General features: G+C 42.9%; 1 protein-coding gene across 4 annotated transcripts in view; it reads left to right on the forward strand.

The window, feature by feature from the left end:
• CDS1 (CDP-diacylglycerol synthase 1) overlaps window positions 1-19813 on the forward strand; it is an 865373-nt gene that overhangs the window by 221982 nt on the left and 623578 nt on the right. For all 4 annotated transcript variants that reach the window (XM_069630399.1, XM_069630400.1, XM_069630402.1 and 1 more), the window contains 2 exons: window positions 1793-1889; window positions 18225-18322. In XM_069630399.1, the coding sequence (XP_069486500.1) occupies window positions 1793-1889; window positions 18225-18322 (195 nt within the window). The remainder of the gene's footprint in view (window positions 1-1792; window positions 1890-18224; window positions 18323-19813) is intronic.

Below are 19813 nucleotides of genomic sequence, written 5' to 3' on the forward strand. Positions count from 1 at the left end.
TGTCCACCCCCATGTAGATCTGTGATTGGGAGTCTTCCAGAAATATGTTGGAAAGAGGGTTGGATTTAGGAGTAAAATCGTTACTCAACCTATTAAATACTTCACTCCTAGTCCGGAGTCCTTTTTCCTTCATAGACCCGCCCAACATTCCCTCTAAAATACATTTGACTATCAGCTGGGAAACTAACCTCCTTGGTTGGAAAAGGACTGAATGGTGAGACCCTTTGGGTGGGATATGGGGAGGTAAGGCTGTGTCCGTGCATGCGTTGGTCCCCGACATAAATATAGGAAATGGAGGTCTCTTGCCATTGGATGGAATGTTCCTGAATTAAGAGAGGCACAGCTTCACCTCGCTGATGAGGCCCAACAAGGCTGAAACACGTGTATGGGGTTGCTGTTGGTACTCTTGTTCAGAGAGGAATTGCCATAGCATTTCGGTGCTGGACTGCCCATGTGGGCGGGACAAAGACTGATATGCTAATGGTTATTTCCCATCTGTGAAAGGTACAGTGAGCAAAAAGCGTGTGCTGCAAACTCATCTCAGAACAGGTTATGTGTCATGTACTTTCTGGAGAGGAGTGCCTGCTACCTTTTTTGAAATATGTCCCTGAATTATGGCATAAAGTGGATGACTGAACTACGATTACAGTAGTCCGTACAGTGATAACGTTTTTGATTCATAATAGTCTCTTTTTGACCTTGGGTTCTCTGAGGATTCACAAGATTTCTCACCCTCACATTCAGGGTACTTTTCATGCAATGGATACCATGTCGCACTCCTGCCATAGCTCAGGTTTTTCTTACTGCGTCCATAGGGTTGATGTTGGGAAGCCTTGGAGTGTGGCTTATCAGGTCTGCCCTTCCTGGGGTTTTGCACTAACTAACAACCTTTTGAAATGTTGACAAACTCATTTTACCCAAGAATCCTTCCCTGCCCGGCTGCATGCTCTCATTCAGAATGGTTACAAACTGATTCAGACTGATAGATCACTTTTTGACATTTCATTGATTGTTATGCTTTGCTTATTTCAGATATGACATTAGACTACCGTATATTCAATCATTTGAAGCCAATTTCAAGACATTAAATTGCTATTTTTTTCAAAATCAACCTGGTTCATTTTAATGGACGCTCACTATTTTAGTTTTTCCTTTAGCTTTTTTATATCTAGCTTGATTTTTGGTCAATCCTGTCATCTTTAAGCCTACATACGTTACAGGGTTAAAATCGCCAACCCTCTCAGTACCTTTTACCCCTTGAATTCCTTTTAGCATTTCTTCAAAACTGCTTTACGGAAACGCACATTTTGTACCATGGTTTGACAGGACGCTTCTGTTCATCCAATTGGTGACCCAGTCAGTCATGCCTTCACTGTACTCCTACTATACTGGCCCTTCATGCATTCAGAGAATACATTTACATCTACTTATTTACATCGTTCTAATCATGCTTTCTCCACATCCCAAGGTCCCTCCCTTTCCTCTTTTTTTTTTTTTCCTTTTCTTTCTTTACGTCGTTTTAGTTTCTTTTCTCTTTCCCCTATCTCTATTTTCCTTCAGCTGCCTAGGTTCCGCCGTTGCCTGGGCGGGGTTACAATATGCTTTGAAGCTCCGATCAGGAATGGCAATTTGAAACTACGTTGGTGATTCGACGCAGTAAAAAAGGCCAATAATAATTCCCACTGGATTGCGAAATGTACTTAGATTTATGTCTGACAAATCCTCAATATCATGAAATATATTTGCTCATATCTTTATTTGTCATAACATACATTTGTGCTTTGCTTTGCAGATGGAAAAACTGGTGGATTCGAGGGATTTTTTCTTTATCTATGATATCAACCTTTTTCCTCCTCATTTATATGGGGCCAGTTATGCTGATGCTTCTAGTAAGTTTTTTTATTTTAATACATGGCATTTCTATTTTTAAGTGTACATTTTGCCTGTCCGTAAGCATTTCCTACTGACAAATGTTTATCAGTTGAATCCGTGACTATACTGCGTGACATTAGACCCTGTACTGAAAGCATAATGAAAGGCCCTTTAAAAAACGTCATTATTGTACTTGGCTGCTACATGGAGACCCTATTAGACCTCATGTGCTGCGAAGGGGCACTAAAGCTCCCATTGTTTGCATAAATAAATTAACCAGTGTACCAGCTACAATTAGACCTGTTGAGGGAGAGCCTCGCCTTGCTGCAACCTAGCAGTAAGGCAATAATCTGGGACGTTTATAGAGACTGGCCACAAGCGAGAAGGGTTACAAGTTGTCTGTCAATGGCCAGAATTACTTGAGAGAAAAATCCTCCCACGAATGTGAAAGTTACTTGATGTTTATTAGAACACCCTAGCGAGTGTTCCGTTATGGTGATTGGTCAATCTGCAGGCTATACGCACTGGTATAGCCCGCAGATTGATAACAGCCTGTAGTTCGGGCTGCATGTGTATTCCGGAACGGAAAGAGTTAACTTTGCATTCGAAATGCACTTTGGAAAACCAACGTGTGCACGTAGGCATGCCCAGTGAAATGAACTGGCAAATTAAAGGAAACGCTTTCATAGCGTTGCACATAAATAAAAATGGGTCTGATATAAGCTGCAATGCAGCGTTAGGTGGAACGTGTGGACAAGTTTGTTTGTAGGAGTGAAATGAAATGAAATGCTGCGCGCACTTCTGGGTGTTCAGTGGAGCAGGGAAGTACCAATGGAGAAGAAGGGCACAGAAAGGTAAGTAAATTGCCTGTTAATGTGATGTATTTGCAGATGTAGCTTGCAGCGCATGTTTGTGTTGAGTAATTTCTAACATTTGTGTAGTGGGGGGGGCACACCTAAAGGAAACTTAATTTGGGCAGGGGGCAGGCATACCCACACCTGATTCCACTTTACTATGATACTTCTCCCTCCCTAGCACCTTCCACCACCCTATAAAACAAATGAAACATTTTTAACTGAAGTACAAAAAATGTCTACAACAATTATTTACCATTTTGCAATTTTTTGTACTTCAGTCTCATTTATTCAACTTTAAACAATGAGGGTGTTCTAATAGCTTCATAGACCTGCAGCTCGGGCCGTACCTGGCGTTATGGTCCCTCATACCGCATTAAAGGACCTCGCTTCGCTCGGGTCATTAACTCCGTCTTCAGGGCCCATAACGCCCGGTACGGCCCGAGCTGCAGGTCTATAAAGCTATATTAAGTCACTGTTTGAATGTTCATTAGACATGAAAATGAGATTCAATATCTTGGCACCTAAAACAAATGTGTGGTTCAAAACAGGGTCAGACGGCTGCCCGGTCTGTGAAAGCACATCTGAATCTTTACAGCATTTTCTTCTAGTTTGCCTTGGCTATTATAGGATCAGCCAGTCCAATCTAAAACAATATATTGTGAACCACAGTTTAAGACAGGTGGCTGACGCAGTAGCACTGTGCATGAGTACCATGCACCAGGACGTGGTGCTAGCTACATCCAATTATCTACCCAGGCATGGAGAAAAAGGAAAGCCAGATTCACCTAGTTGGTTTGAGGCTGAAGAGTTTTATTGAATTCTAGGCAATTACAAAATGTATACGCTGTTTTTATGCAATATCAAAATATGAAATGTTTTTTGTATGTGTATTGATTTCATTTTTTTTATATATATGCGTTTATGGCTTGTGCCGAAATAAAGTATTGTTTTGATTGATTTTAAAACAAGATTTCCAGTTCTATACATTAATGATTGGATTGTAAGGTTGTGTATTTAAACATTTTTATATTTACCAAAAGTCATGATTTTGCTATTGAAGAAATTGTTCCTAAACTTGTGATGTATATTTAAACAAAAATGTAAACTACTATAGAAGTGTAGTACAGTATATGTGGAAATGTTATCTGTTCTCAGTGTACACTAGAAAACTACAACTAAGTCTAGAATAACCTCATCCTTATCTAGAGCAGCAAGCCATACCAACTGGAGTAACCAAATTGGGAGGAACAACAATGGAAACTGAGCAAGCGCTGACAAAGCCAATATTTTCCTTTTGTCAAAAGTGGGCAGAGCCCCCTCTACTTATAAAAAGGCTAGATAACTTGTTCTATGGGATGATGCCCCTCTGCAGGCTCTCTAATATTGTTTTTTCATTTCCATACCATTGGACATATACATTTTCATCATCAGTCTGGTCCTATCCCAAAGGACAGTAAAGTACTGAAATGGCAGGCAATTCTCGTCTGAACAAGTACTAAAAGTAACCTAGCCAGTTTGGTGTTATCAGTGAGGTGTGGCTGAGGTGGAGCGTGTATTTCTTGGCCACTGAGGGCAACCTACCATTCATGCTGCTAATTATGAAAGACATGGCATCGGGCACGGCATCAGGCACATTTTCCTTCTGGGTTCTCCAGTAACACCTCACACAAATTGTCAACATTCTTCTATCCATAGTTATTAAACCGGACATGACGTGAATTCATTTAGTCAAGGTCATGGATGATGCTGGATGGTGAATACACCTGCTCCTAGGTCTTTTAACTGTTTGACATGATTGACTGTGGAGCACAACTGTCCATGCGTGATCCTCTAAGTGCAGGGTTGTCTGGATTTGATTTGTTCCATGCTGTTTAGTCCCAAGGTGGCCGACTTCCCTGCGGGTTTGCTTTGGTATCCCTGGGGTTCAAACCTATCCCCCATACTATTTAAATATCAATGTAGTGGTGCCTCTGCCTTTGTCCACCAGTTGGTGAATGACTGTCCGGTTTATCTAAGACTATTGTCCATTGTGGGAATCCACTGGCTGTATCTCATTATAAACTGGATGCCACTTCATTAACTGACCTTATACTACTTTCCTTCTATATATACTAACATCCTATGCAGTATGGACTCAGCACTCTTTACGCTGTTTATTTCTCTGGTATGTGTTCACGTTTGCTCTTTGTACCCTTGTCTGATCTTTAAAACTCTCGTTAAAATCACACATCCTGTGTCTTTTACCTCTTGATTCTTAAAAGGATTGAGGGTTTGCTCTCTGTTTTTGTTTCATTGTCATAGCCTTGTCGTCTCGCGCTGGATCGGGCCCATGCTGTTCTGCATGTTTTTCTTGTCCCATTGGTGAGGGTTTTCATGTTGCTGCTAGGCTATGCACTGGGTTGTGCACTTTTAGTTGTATCCATTGCAACCTCCCTCACCTTCCTAGGCTCCACCTCCTTGTCAGACCCATAAGACTTTCGAAATCACATTGGTTAGATGGTTCTTGCCGTAAGTCTACTATAGCAACCGTTGAGCTTAACCAGCACTTCCTGCTGGTTTGTAATCTGAATTGGCACGAGCACTTAGAACATGTTGACTGGCCATTCCTTTCCAAAATTGCAAAATGTATAGTACTAGTGACAAGGCTACAACTGGATTTAACCTTTTAATGCAATTTTTTATCAGATCTACGTGAACATTTCGAATAAGATACCAAGGCTAAAAAGGCAGATTCTTTTTTTTTTTATTTGAATCTTTTGTTTGTTTGCAACTTTAAAAAATAAAATAAAGAAGTGCATTGGTTCACCACCCCGCAGTCCCACCAGCATTCCCCCTATCCGTATCTATTCCCTTACCCCACTCCCTATCTTTTTGGAAAAAAAGGTGCAAAAAGTTCAAAACATTCATTGACAAAAACCTCTGCATTTTCAGCCTCTTGTTGTTTTGGTATTCGAAATGTTGGGGCATTCCCATTTGTATGAAATTAAAATTGTTGCACTGCATGATTAGTTAAAATGACTGTTCTTAGCCATATACTGAAATGTTTGACAAAGCTGTTTCTTAAATGGCTTGAGGGAATTGTAATAAAATATTCACATGTTTGATTGTATTTAAAATATCAAGAAATAAACTACCAGTTAACACGGGGTTGAAACAAAAAGAATGACATTTATAGTAGGCATGTTATGTTAAACTGTTTTACTGCCCATTACATTGCTTTCAAGGTCCTGGGCTATCTGTTGCTTAGGAGGGAGCTAGGCACAACTTCACTGCACCTGCTTTAATTGTGAGCATCGTAGATCAGGGGAAAATATTATCACAGTTGGTTAAGTAAAGAGCTGCTTGGGTAAAGTTTTACAACCGGAATCGCTGGGAAAGTCAAGACAATGTGTGAATTAACCCCGAACCACAATGCAACTACCTTAATCATAACTTTTGTGAAAAGTTGAGCATGGGCAAAAGTGCAAAGTAGTTAATCCTGCAGCACTCCCTAGTTTGTTCCTGGTTTTGTTCTCCAAAAATGTGATCTGCTTTGGTTTCAGAAAATGCAAATATCAAATTACCGTTTTCTCCATCATGAGGTCTTGAATAAACTAATCCTCAACAGTGAATCGCAGAATCGTGGAACACACCTCCATTAAAAACGTATGTTTATTTTTTTGTTTGTATTGGTTTTTCAAGAATTACATAGTTCAGATTTTAATAAAACCTACAACTGAAAAAACAAACCATGGGAGTGAGACAATCGGGGAGATTAAAACATCGTTGTAGATAAATTAATCAGCTGTGAAGTCATAAATACTTGTATAATCCATAAAACAAGACAAGATTAGCAGTTAGCAGGGTACTTCTATGGTTCTCACAGATATAGATGGTTATCACAGAAATGGGAAATTGACATTTAGATTAGGTTCAAATAGGCACAACTTGAAGGACTTACATTGATGAGGGTTCATGTAGTTGCAGTCTTCTCAGTTGACATGATGTAAATCTGTTGGCAAACGTGGCAGTAATCCACGCAACATACATTCCAAATCTTGGTCCACCACATATGCATTAGAGGAGCAATTAGGAGCTGTGCAGCTGTCAACATATGATTAGATAGTTTAGTTTTGAGTGGACAGCACCCAATGTAAATCTTTCTCAGTCCTCTAAATCCCCCTCGAAAGGATTAGCAGGGGATTTAGGGGCATGTGGAGAATGACCAGGGGCTTAGGGCTGGTAAATTCCTACATTTTAAAAAAATTAGATTGACAACGTTGCCCAGAAAGGCTCATCTTTGGGCAGTGCCACCATATGTGCCCATGGAGCCAGCCCTGCCCCCTCCAACAACGTGAAGAGAACTCTGGATATATTGTATGCAACCTGTCTGGGTAAGGTACCAATAGTAAATCATTTTCATCAATGGTAGCGCATACAGATGTTTAGCAACCCTTCGCCATATAATTTCCCAGGATGAAGCCGTAATGGAATATTGAAACTCCCCCTCCCACCGTTTTATGTAATGTCTGAGTTGTAGATGTCTGCCAGCGGATAATGTCCTATGGTTAAGAGTGATCGAAATTAAGATTTGATAAGCAGGTGCTTCCATTGAGGACCCCTGAGCTACTACATAGCGTTCTGCAAATCTAACTTCCACAGAAGATGCAAACCCATCACTTTCTCCATTATTTATTACCCCTTATGCTTTAAATGTATAGATGTGTCCTAATGTTTATAGATTGTCACAAGCGCACAGAGATAAATCACATAGGTATGTTTGTTCGGCATTAGTTGGCCTGGGGAGCCAAAAGTAGCTCCTGGTAGCTGTTGGTGTCAAGCTAACCAGGCTCTTCTAGGACACAAGCAGGAGCTAAATAGCTCCCAGCTTCCCTCACTTCCCTGGCTAAGGTACAACCAATTTTCATGAACTTGTCAACAAAATCCTATTGCTAATCACTTTTGACGTGCTAGAAGGATCATGACATTTTCTAAAAACTGTCTGGCCATGGGTCCACCGAAACTGGACATTATAGGGAAAATGTTTAGAAGCGAAGTGAAAAATGAGCAGTTTTCGCATGCTCCCATTCATTTTCCCATAGAGAAAAATGCCCTTCCATTTAACAAGCACACCACGAAAACCACTGGACAGATTTGTTCCAGATTGTTTTTGTGTTCGATGTGATTTCTGCAGTAATGCAAAAATGACAACTGATATTTGGAGGCGGGAAAGGGGAGTTTTCACATGAGGGTAGGGTTGGTGAGAGTCAGAGGACCTACTGGTTTGTTGAGCCCTTTAGGGAGGGCTAGAGAGCCTGTTTTGTGTTGATCGTTTGTCTTAATGTAGGAATCACGCAGGAACATTGCAAGGCACAATCAGAACAGTGTGTCATGGGAGAGGATACTTGAAGAGGTCGGAAGGGAATTAAACAGTGAGGGGCAAAAAGGAGGGGGTTGAATTTGTGAATTACCACAGTAATCGGTCTTTCCCACAATAACTATTTCTGCTGCAATGTGGCTGCTCCACAGTGTTTGCTGTCATGTTTTTGCTGGACATTCAGGGGGGCCGCAAGGATGAGGGGTTGGGGGGGTTTACCTGTCAAGTCTTTTGGCATAATTGTTGCCATGGACAGTGGGATCTGCATATTTACTAAGGTAGTGGATATCAAACACCGCCACAGTCATTTAGCCTAATTGAATGGATGTGGCCGGTGGCCATGGTCAAATGCCATGGCCGGTGATATCTGGCTATTTACTAGTGACAGGGCTATAGGTCCGTCTTGAAGGCCGGTTCCACTGACCGTTGCCAATAGGACCTGGTTATTTACTATTAAGGGGGATATAAACGATGACCAGTGGGCCATGGTCCTTTATCCTAATTGATGGAAAGAGGCCAAGGCTAGTAGATCGTGCATAGGATGTACCATAACAAAATTCTCGAAATTCAATGTAAAAACTTTAGGTGAGACAGTCGTCACAACCAAACCCATTCATTGAGTGGTGGGGGGAGTGACAAACGTTAATGAGTTCACCTCATTGCTCAACCTATGAGAACATGCATAAGATTACAGTAAGGATTGACTAGAACGGAAATGGCATTGCCTCAATTTAACTTTGGTTTAAGACACTTGTCACTCCCCATGCCTGCTGAATTTCATGGGCTTTGTTGCAATAAATCTATGATCGGTCTGTTCTCTCTTGCTCCCTTCCCCCCCAAATCCCTGCCATACCCCAAATATCTGGCCCGCTTTCTGTATTTACAATGGCTATCTAGAAAATCACATTTGTGCTCCTGTGTACAGTGTCGCAGATGGCCTCAAGAACACACCCAACATTTCGAAGACAGTTCAAGGATTAAAGATTAAACAAGGTGCTTGTTAGGGGCCATTCCTCTCTCCTAGTGTACGGGCTGTACCGCCCCCCCCTTCCCATAACCCAGGGGTCCCTCTAACCTCAAGATTGTCACTATTGTGATCAATCGCCCCTATTATCTAAAGTGCTGTCTAACTGGATGCAATAGCCTAAATGTAAATGTAATAGCCTTTCTGTAATGGAACACCGTTCCCGCTCACTTCGATCACTGCTGCTGAACCCAGATTGGACGGGGTTCATCGCTGGCCGCACCACCCATGATATCGGGCACATCCTAAACCTTATTGACCGCCTCTAGGGCAGGAGTAGAGCTAGGCATCCTGTCATTGGACGCCCACAAAGCATTTGATTTGGTGGATTGGGGTAACATAGACTGGGTTCTCGCCCACTACGGGATTGGCCCAAACTTCAAAAAATTGGTCTTGGCCATCTACCAGCGACCCACCACATCGCTTAGAATCAATGGTCTCAAGTGGCCAAAATTAGAAATCTTGGGGCACCTGGTAGAGCTGCCCTCTGTCTCCCCTAATTGTTGTGCTGTTGATGGAGCCATTTTCCATTAGGATCCATGCCAATCCGCAGATACAGGGAATGCAAGTGGGGAGAGAACACTTACAAAATATCCTTATACGCAGACAACCTTCTTCTCTCGAGACTTTATGGTAAGAAACCTTGATGTTCAGAAGAGCATCAGATTTCAGTGAACTATACGAAAACTAGTGCCATGGGGGTACATATATCGCAGAGGCAGCTGGAAGTGATTGCAAACGAGTTCAGTGCCCTGGGGTAAGGAGAGGATCACCTACTTAGGCGTCCGTATCCCAAATGAGGTCGTGGAAGTGTACAATGCCAACTTCCTGAATTTATTTAGAACCCTGCTGGACGACTTGGATTGCTGGCACAACCAAGATATTTGATGGTTTGGAAGAGTCGCTTCTCTCAAAATGAACCTAGTCCTGAGGCTCCTTTATCTTGCCTCGCACTGCCCATCACGATTCCCGAAAAGGACCTCGGGAGGTTACACCGCGGGTGGAGAAAAGAGTAATGCTCAGGGGAGTCCCAGATGTCTCTAGATACAGCCTGGTGGCATAGCTATCATTCTTTGCGTGGCAAGCGATCAATGATCTACCCAAATGGAAGCACACTGAAGAATCTGAGCTTCAGCCTCCCTTTTTGCCCTGCCCCATCTTAGGCTGGCACAACAGGCCCCTGGGCTGGGCCTACTGGCTTCTACCAAGACCACCATTCACTGTTGGAGGAAGGCCGTCAGCAAATGGGGTGTCAGGACTACTTGAAGTCTTTTTGCCCCAGTTTCGAGTAATCCCTGCGCAAAATCTGGATGTGACCATGCGAAGTTCTGCCGATGGCGGGCGGGGGGCCTATCTTGACATAAAGACTTGTTTACAAATGGCCTTCCCTTGTCCTTTGTAGAGTGCAAGGCCAAGTTTTAAGTCCCAGAGGAGGAACGATTTAGGTACATCCAGCTTCGGCACTGTATGTCGCACCATAACTCGAAACGCATGGAAGCAAGGAGCTTATTGCATTAGAACTCGCCTTGACTGCAACAGCGTCCAGGGACAAAATATGAATCCTGTACACCTGTACAAACTACTGGAGAGATTGGACCCCTCCAGGAAAGAGAGCTATATGACCAGGTGGTAGAGGGACCTGTGAAGAGAGCTGGGGGGCAGAGAAATGGAACCCGATCTGGGCCAGCACATTCAAAAGCTCCAAATGTATCACAAACTGGGAAGGGACAGCAAAAGTGTGCCATAGATGGTATGTCGCACCGGAAACCTTACAGAAGTTCAACCCATCGTTATCTCCACTATGTTGGAGGGGACGCGTGGTTACAGGCTCAAATTTCACCTTCTATGGTCCTGCGAGAAATCCGCCCAATTCTGGAAGTAGGTACTGGTACAAATTAACCACATTAGCGGACTGACAGTCCCTTGGGAGGCCGGGGTGGTGCTGTTGGGCAACACGGGGATGGAGCTTATACCGCTGACAGGCCCTATGGTTGAATTAATCGCGCACCTCTTCACGGCAGCAAAGATCACTATAGCACGCCTCTGAAAGAACCCGGAGTGGCCCATAATTACTAGCTGGTGGGTAAAATGCTGGGACACAGCAGTGGGGGAAAGAAACCGCAGCATTGCATCTGGGGAGGCAGGAATAATTTGACAGTATTTGGTTCCCCTTCCCCCCTTTTTTTTATGCACAGAACGGTTACCAGGGATGGTGTTCAAAGTTTTAAAGCTTAGGTTTGGGGTGTGGAGACTGATGGAACCGGTGGACTGGTTCGCGGCAAGAGACACCAAGTTCCCTCTTAACTCAATTGCTGTGCGTAACATCACTGTGATCTGTTTACTGCAAAAGCTGTAATAATATCGAAAGCAGTAGGTATGCAATATGGTTGTTTTGTTTATGCTGTTTGTTGGGAATCCCCCCTTTTTTTCTTCCTACAATAAAAAGAACCAATTGAAAAAAAGAAATTGGAGGTAGCCGTTTTTCGGCTATGTATTGCTAAAACTATCTTAGTCAATCTACTAGTTAATTAGACTTGAGTCGAATTAGAAGTGAATGACATGGAGTTAGAGGATGCAATAATCGATAGTCTGTTCATGTTAATCTCAGGTGGTGGTACAAGGCCTCGAATGGGCTCGATAACTCGGTGTCAGAGGGCAACAGCAAATAGATTCAGCAATGCATATCATTTATGATTTACTTTCACACAGGTCCACACGCTCCCCTGCCGGACCTCGCTGGGACAAATGGGACATCGTGGTTCAGTATATCTGCCAGTATGTTTCCATTCCTGTCCCTAGTTCACCCTCTATCCCTGACACAGGATCAGGATTTTGAGCAGGGAGTGAGATGGCAAATATGCATAGGAGGGCCGTGTCTCTTTGACGTCATGGTCTGTAAACTGAGCTGCAGCCATGAGCATGTTTGATGTGCCAACATCAGGACCGATCTCCATGTCCCTGACACTCAAGCGTCACCCCAACGCTCACAAAGTAGGACAGGGGGCTGACTCAGACCAACATACCACTCGTTTGTTAATGGTAAGCTGAACACCATTCGCTAGTAAAAAAAAAAACATGTTAAAGTAAAATTGCAGTGCTTTACAACCACGTTTTTGGAAATGGGTGCCTAAAGATGAAATCTATCAGACCTTTACCTGCCATATGAGCACGATCAAAGTGACCAAGCACCTGCTTTTGGAGAGAGACTTAGTCGCCATTAATTTGAGCCTCGATGGATGGGGAGCCTGCACACAGAAGCTTAAATGGGAACAGGCACTGCATGTAGGTGTCAATTTTGTTTTCGGGTATGCCTGGACTGGAGGACTGCTTTGATGGGCCTTCTTCCTGACAATAGGCGCTACCAAAACGGGGACTGAGAGGGATGCTTCAACTCTGCGTCTTGCTGAAACCTGAATCTGCTGTTGAAGCCTATTCACGCCAAAGGCTGCATTCCCAGAAGGGGTGTGCTTGAGGGGCACTAAGCTTAAAGTGAAAATGCACAGGTATGCCTGGCAACATAGAGGTATCTGCCCACTAATAGAGACGCTGGCTGAGGAACTACAGTTAAAGTAATGAGAAACTACCCATCAACACTTTAGGGCGGTCCACTTCAGGTCAGCTGCTGGGAACTGAGGTGCGTAGCTGCCCTCTGTGTACCATGAATGGCACTGCACTTCATCTTGCTTGGGAACATTTGCCTGTGTTTGGAAAAAGACGCCTTTGAGACCCAAGCACCCTCTGGAGCTGGTGTTCATTTGGGAGAAGAACCTAGGATGCTTTGTGAGCTCTTGGCTGCCATTGGGTCCTAAATGGTCTGGCTTTGTGGCATTGACTCAAATAACTATACCCCTATTGTAGAGAGGTTCCGTGAATAACTATTGGTCTTCTGAGGCAGAGCGTTCGGAAGTCTTTCTGAAACCTGATGGGGAATAATAAGGCCTTGGATAAGACTAGTCAAACGTGGTTCTCCTGCTGCTATGGACAATCCACCTTAGGAAGCCAGCGTCCTCCATCGTTACTCCTTTAACTGAACAGATCCTCATGCGCTGAATTGTCGTTGGAGGACATCCAGCAAAAAAATAAAGGAGGACCTACAGGCATCCATTGCTGAGCTACAAATTCCATGGGCAGCAGTCAAGAGTCTATGGATCTTGATGGCAGGGTTGAGAGAAACGAGCAGGCCCTTCAAGAATTACGTGGAGGTCCAACTCTGACACAAATATTGCTCATCAGGTATGTATCTCATCACTAATCAGGTGGAAGACTTAGATAATCTCAAATGATGAGTGAAATTGAGGGTAAAGGGCCTGTTGAGGGAAGAAATCTGGTCCATGGGAAGCTTGCTTGGATCCCTCAAAATCCACTCCAAAGTTATTTCCACTGATCATTCATATTTATCCCCTAACAAGCGGGGGAAGAAGCTGCACCAACACACTCCATTATGAAATCCCACCTTTTGCTCCTTTGTTTAAGAAAAAGAAAAACGATTCTGTGGGTGACCATGGGCACCTTCTCTTATCGGGGAAAGTCTACAATTATCTTTAAAGACCATCACGGGTCACATTGCATAAGAGAATGAAGTTCTGCCAGGTGATAGGAAATTTGAGCTAAGAAAATACAGGTGGAACTTTCCATTCGCTCACATTTCTGTTCACATGCAGCAATAAATCTGTGATGGTGACCCAGCTGGATGAAGCAACGCAAATATTGGGGCTCTCACAGAGAGACATCAACTGGAATGCCACGTCTGATAAGCAGCCAAGGGACAAGAATAGGAAATTCCCCAGACTGAGTTGTGTGATCTCCTTGGGCTCTACTTACTTGTGATGTGACTTTGAGGCGTAATCATGGTGGACGCCACCAGTCCTGCATGATAGTTTGCAAATTGAGTTGTAGAATTGCCCTTGATAAATATATTTCCCGCCTGACCCCTCTCTCCCCTCATATACCTTGTCCTGCTTACGCTTTTTTTTTTTTTTAAGGGCATTTTCTCCTGATTAGCCTGCAGCTTGTTAGTTTTTTTCGAATTTCAGTTGTTGGGGTGGTAATGCTGACTGCCCTAATGAGTTGTTTTTCACAACCACAATATTGAGTGCCAAGTCTTCAATACTCACCATTGGGGATGTTCCTAGCACTGAGATAGTGTGGGGAGGAGAATGGGCGGGTCACTTGATTAAACAATATCCTTTTTGATGTATTGGTGGTTTGCCGGGTTGGTTTCAAAGCCACCTAGTACAAACCATCTCCTTGCAATATAGTCAGGATAGCCTTGTTCAGTGTGTGAGGTCTTAATTCAACAAGTAAAAGGTCTCGTCTCCTGATGAGACAACACCAGTGTGCATGCAGAAGATGAATCTTCTAAGGACTGATGTGGGCAGACTGCACTTCACTCCTTGTCTGCAGCAATATTTTGCAGCCACTAAATGAAAGGAAATGCTTGTGTTTTGTCTCGCACACCCATGCGCTCACGCTCTGGTTCAAGGAACTGAAAAGCTAGGTGAAGTATGGATTCCTCAAAAAGTACAGCACTGTGGCCTAAGAAGGTGATGGTGGGGTGAGGCGGTAGCATAATGGTAAAGGGCAGTCGTTCGGTAGGGACAGCAGGTGTGTTTGGGTGGGGAGGGTATAGGATGGATTTTCCAATAAAACTGCAATCATGAGTTTGAAGTCTGACATCTTGCTAGATGAGGGTCTTTAGTGGGGGGTGGGAGGTATTTTCTTGCAAATTACAGTGGATTTCAATTTGGTACTTAAAGTTGAACTGCTCAGTGTTAGGGGAGCCAGAAGAGGATGGAAGCAGGCATCTAAAGCGACTCTTTGGGCAAGTCGGAAGGCTTACTTTGACAATTCATAACCGGCAGGAGAAAAGGGCAGTGAAGTGTTAGTTCTAATGTGCTATGAGTAGGCTAATGTTAAGTCCAGCAAAACAAAAGGGTGATGGCTGGAAGGTTTAGAACAAATCTGAACCTCTGACATTGTTCTGGACAACCCTCCAGACCACCGTTCTTCGCCTGCCAACCCATTACAAAAGGGGATAAAGCATATGCCAATCCGGCTTGGTCCCACCTGTGATTGTGATTGATAGGAATGGTAGGACCTTTCCTAGCAGAGTGAAAATTGGGGTCCTTCGCTGTTGTGTTTTCTAATTGTTTCTGAATCTGTGGTTATCCCAGGTTCTGCTCTTTTTGCAGTTGGTATGTGGTTGTTCCATGGTTGCAGATAAGTGAATGATTACTGTGTTCTCGTCCCTGCCAACCAGTGCCACCATGTCTGTTAAACCATTTAAGGGGAGTGATTGAACGTGGGCAGTGATATTTGTACGACTGTACCTGCTGCATTTCCGATCAGCCTTTGCCATAGCCAGGCTTCTTTTTCCTCTTTCACAATCACAACTCCCAGAATGTACCCGGGCACAAACAGGAAAACCCAGACCAGAACAAAGAGAATAGAACTGACACAAAATGGAATGGACTGATAATTTCTTAGCCTAAAAACAATGTGACAGACAGTACCGGACCCATCAATCCCAGACGGACCACAGGGCAATGGTAGAGTACCGGAACATTTGAGAGTGAAAAGGTTGCAGGGGATACACAAAACCCACCACCCCCAAACCCAGTTGAAAATGAAATTCACGAGCGCGGGGAAAACATGCGGCCAGAGCACACGGCCGCCATCACATAAATGGAGATTGAAAAGGGGTGGGGGCTAAAAGCCGGGTGACTTCCAGGGGAATTCCCAACCCCCATGGGGATAGCTTAGTCACAAGAGCCAGTGGTATCCGGCAAGCTGTCTGGTCCCTTGGGAAGCCCATGAGAGCGAGAGTTGGCGAGGGCCTCGTCTTAAGGACCTCCTTAGTGTAAGGGATGGACTAGCAATATGGGTCACCTGGCTGTAGTATTCGGAGAATAAATGCATTTGGGTAGAATAGGGAAGCCTGTGTTGGGTATTAACTATGTTGAGTAGCCAGCAAGGACCACCACTATTCTAAGAACCCCAATTGATTTTGAATTACAAAAATACCTGCTTCTTTTTCTAATAAATACTGAAAATTATGCCTTGTTGTGACACTGCTCTCAAGCAATGATTATACCCATTTTAAGGCAGTGCCCAAGATTCCCGTTCGTTTTCCCAGCTGCTACAGGAATGTTTCATTGCCTTCCTTGCAGATTGATTGTTGAGTATGCAAGCGAATCATTGTTTTAATTTAGGGAGGTGAGGAGATTGTTTTCTGTTGCATTTCCAGTATCTCTGGAAGTTTTCGAACGAGAGTCCCAACTAAAATAGGATGGTAGTTGGTTTGAACCTTTCGCTGCATTGTGTTGGGCACATAACTCTTAAGAAGGGATGTGTTCAGCTTGGTTGCGGGTGTTGGTGTTACTCACCGAACCGGAAGGTATACTTGATTCCGACCTGGATTGAGATGTGAGATGAGCCGTAGAAGTCTTCACCCAGGTCCCCTGATCTCAAAGAATCAGGCTTCCTCTTAGAGAGCGGCTCTTTTTCACAACGTACCACTCTGCTATTATGTAAAACAAGACAGAGTAGTCTATAATGCAAAAGAGCGGAATTGAGCGCACCACCAAGCAATGCTGCAAAAAATACAAAAGCTGTTTTGAGTATAACGCCAACCTGGTGCGATAGGTATATACACGATTTAACACAAAGAATCGCTGGTACCTGAGGTAGAGGATATGAATGCCTTGAGAGAAAGTCTCGTATCAGTTCAGTAAAGAGTTCAGAGTTCAAATGAGCAATGACAACGAACGGATAAAATAACAAATGGGAAGGTTAGTATAGGTAGGACAACCCGAACGGCATGAGGGACGCACTAGGACCGGGTTGGTGCAAATCTGGAAAGCGTTCGTACTGCACTTTAGTGGCGAATACACATCATCTTCATAAGAGGTAACAGTCAAATAAGTAGGTAAGCCAGAAGTAAATCCTTAGGCACGGCTGGAAAATAGGACTTAACTGATAGGGCACGAGGAAAAGCAAACAGCAAGTGACACTTACGATAAAGGAGGAAGTTCCTTAAGTGTCGTTGAAGTAGCTCACAACAGGTCTGAGCGTAAGGCCGGTATTCCGCTGGAAGCAGGGGCGCTTGCTGAAGACTGGAATTCCGTTCTCAGCGGGGAAAATGGCGTGCTGCAAACCCGGCAGAAGGATAAGCTGAGCAGGAAGCTCAGCAGGAGCTTGGCAGTGTAATAGAGACTGCGAGCGGATTCAAAACCAAGGCAACCAATACCGAAGGACAATCCAGAAAGCAAAACAGGAAACCGAAGCCAAGGTCTGGTAACGGTAGATCATGTCAAAGCAGGATACACGGAGAGTAATCCGAATGGAAAAGCCGTAGGGAGGCCACGAAAAGGAACGCCGTAACGATCAATTAGCAGCAACGAAGCTCCCGCGGCTAACCGCTTTGAGGAACGTGGCTTCCGTGTAAGCGAGGCACGTCTGATCAGCTGACTAGCAGATCTACGTGACCCAAACAGTTTCCAAGGCAACTTGTAACGCTGCCAGAGCGAATTCCCTGATTGCAAGATACTCCGTGGGAACGATCTTTTTGGTAAAGTCCTTTGTTGCTGCCGTAGCGTAACAGCTGGGCAGAATTCCTAAACGCATGCTGGAACTGGCTTGGCAGTCTAGCTGTAAAATATGGCCATATTTGGTAACTTAAAGTACTTGTTCAATTTCACCAGTTTGAAGGAAAACAAAATGCAGCATTCTGAGTGAGGCAAGTGGAGGAAAAGTACTTATTTTCCTTATCCATGCACTTTTATTTTGGTGCATGTGAACTTTTGCCCCTACAGTTATAAGGGTGTGAACACGCCCATGGCTTTCTCAATAGAAAGCTAAGCATGTCGACAGGTCACATTTTCATCCCATTTCGAAATTACCTCATCCAGCATTTTAGTGGGAATTCCCTTTGGCACAGAAAAAGTGATGGACAAAGTAATAAGACCTCTGGGCTAGTGGGATGGTCAACATGTACTTTTTGTTATTCCAACTTTACTTTACTCAAGTTTGAAAAGTGTACTTTTCTCAAGCTATATTTTTCTTGTAAAATTGATGATTGCTTCCAGTATTTCGCTAAAATATATTTTTATTTCAGGTTTCTGCAATTCAAGTGAAATGCTTTCATGAAATTATTACTATTGGCTACAGAGTGTATCGTTCTTATGAACTACCATGGTTTAGAACATTGAGCTGGTAAGTGTTTTTATCAACTTGGATAAGTAGAATTTTCCTTATAACTAAGACAATATGCTAATAGTGATAGTGGGCAGGATCTTAATATTTTATTTATTTAAAGGCACTCGTAATTGAGTCGAGGAATGCTTTTTTTAATGTCCAACTGCCTGGATAAGACAGCATTACTGTGTGTTGTAGACACAAGATGTGTAAACGCTTGATGTGAAGTAGTGACTTGGGAGACTCCGTTCTCAAAAAAAGAAATCATTTATTGTTTGATTATTTTCATATAAGCTAGACTTCCCATTACTAGAGTACAGTGGAGTACAGTGATTATATTAAATACCAAGGCAAGTATTATACCTCACATTCTTAAGTAAATAAACCCTTTTAGTAAAATGTGTGAAACACAACCAAGAAACACTGGGAATGTTATGTAGTTTCTTACAATACTTCTACAGATTGTCCATCCATGTGCCCACGTTCCCCTTCTAGGACCTCCTTTCTTTGATGCCAAAAATCTATATGTCCCAACATGAATAATCACATAGGGCTTCCCATTTTCTGAACAAATAGTTCAAGGACAAGAACCTTTTATTCACTATATGGAAACTTAAAGCTCATCAAAATTGTGGAGCAATCTATACTGTTTCCAATGCATTGAGACCAAGGTTTCAAATCTTGCTCCTCAACAACCCAAGACATTTTGGTACAATCACCTACTGTATACATAGAAATGTCGTACATTAAAAACCGTGCATGCAGTCAATATATATGGGATATAGTACACCCTACCGTACATTATAAGGATATTGTAAGTCACCAAGGAGTTAAGTGAATAAATGGAGGTACAAGGCTGAAGGTCTCAAGACTTGCAGTATGCTTTGTATGTGCGCTAGGTGCTATTGTATTCCTTTAAAATGCATTACCATATAATGTCATCTACCTGGCCACTTGCGTTAATGTAATGCAAAATATCTTCCAATTGCTGATACATGTAATTTAATGTACAATCTCTAAATCAATCAAACGGATGCCCAGAACGATCCTTGTTGCACCACTATTACAAATGGTGATTAGTCTTTGTTTTTTTACAGTTATAACTTTTGCTGCATTGCGTATGTTCAAAACATTGCAACTGTAAGTGTTTTACAATTGCACATTATTGCAAGAATTGCCCACTTTTGCACGGAATTGATTCAATACGTTTCTACACGTGTGGGCTCTAATACTAAAGAATTTGATAATTGTTGTGACTGGAATAAAACCATTCAATGTCTATGGTATAAATGGAAATTAAGTATTAATGTGGATGAAGAATTATTTTGTACTACTATGGAAATTAATTAGAAAATATAATTCTATGTGAAATAAATAGAAATGTATTGAATCTAATTCAGTGCAAGTGGGCAATTCTTGCAATAATGTATTATTGTACAATCTGTTTGGATAAAAAACACAGATAATGTGCATCTTCTAATGCCTTGTAGAAAATGAGTTTAAGCAGTT

Source organism: Ambystoma mexicanum, chromosome 6q (assembly GCF_040938575.1).
Source record: "Ambystoma mexicanum isolate Mex_15411 chromosome 6q, UKY_AmexF1_1, whole genome shotgun sequence".
In the NCBI taxonomy this organism is placed as follows: domain Eukaryota; kingdom Metazoa; phylum Chordata; class Amphibia; order Caudata; family Ambystomatidae; genus Ambystoma; species Ambystoma mexicanum.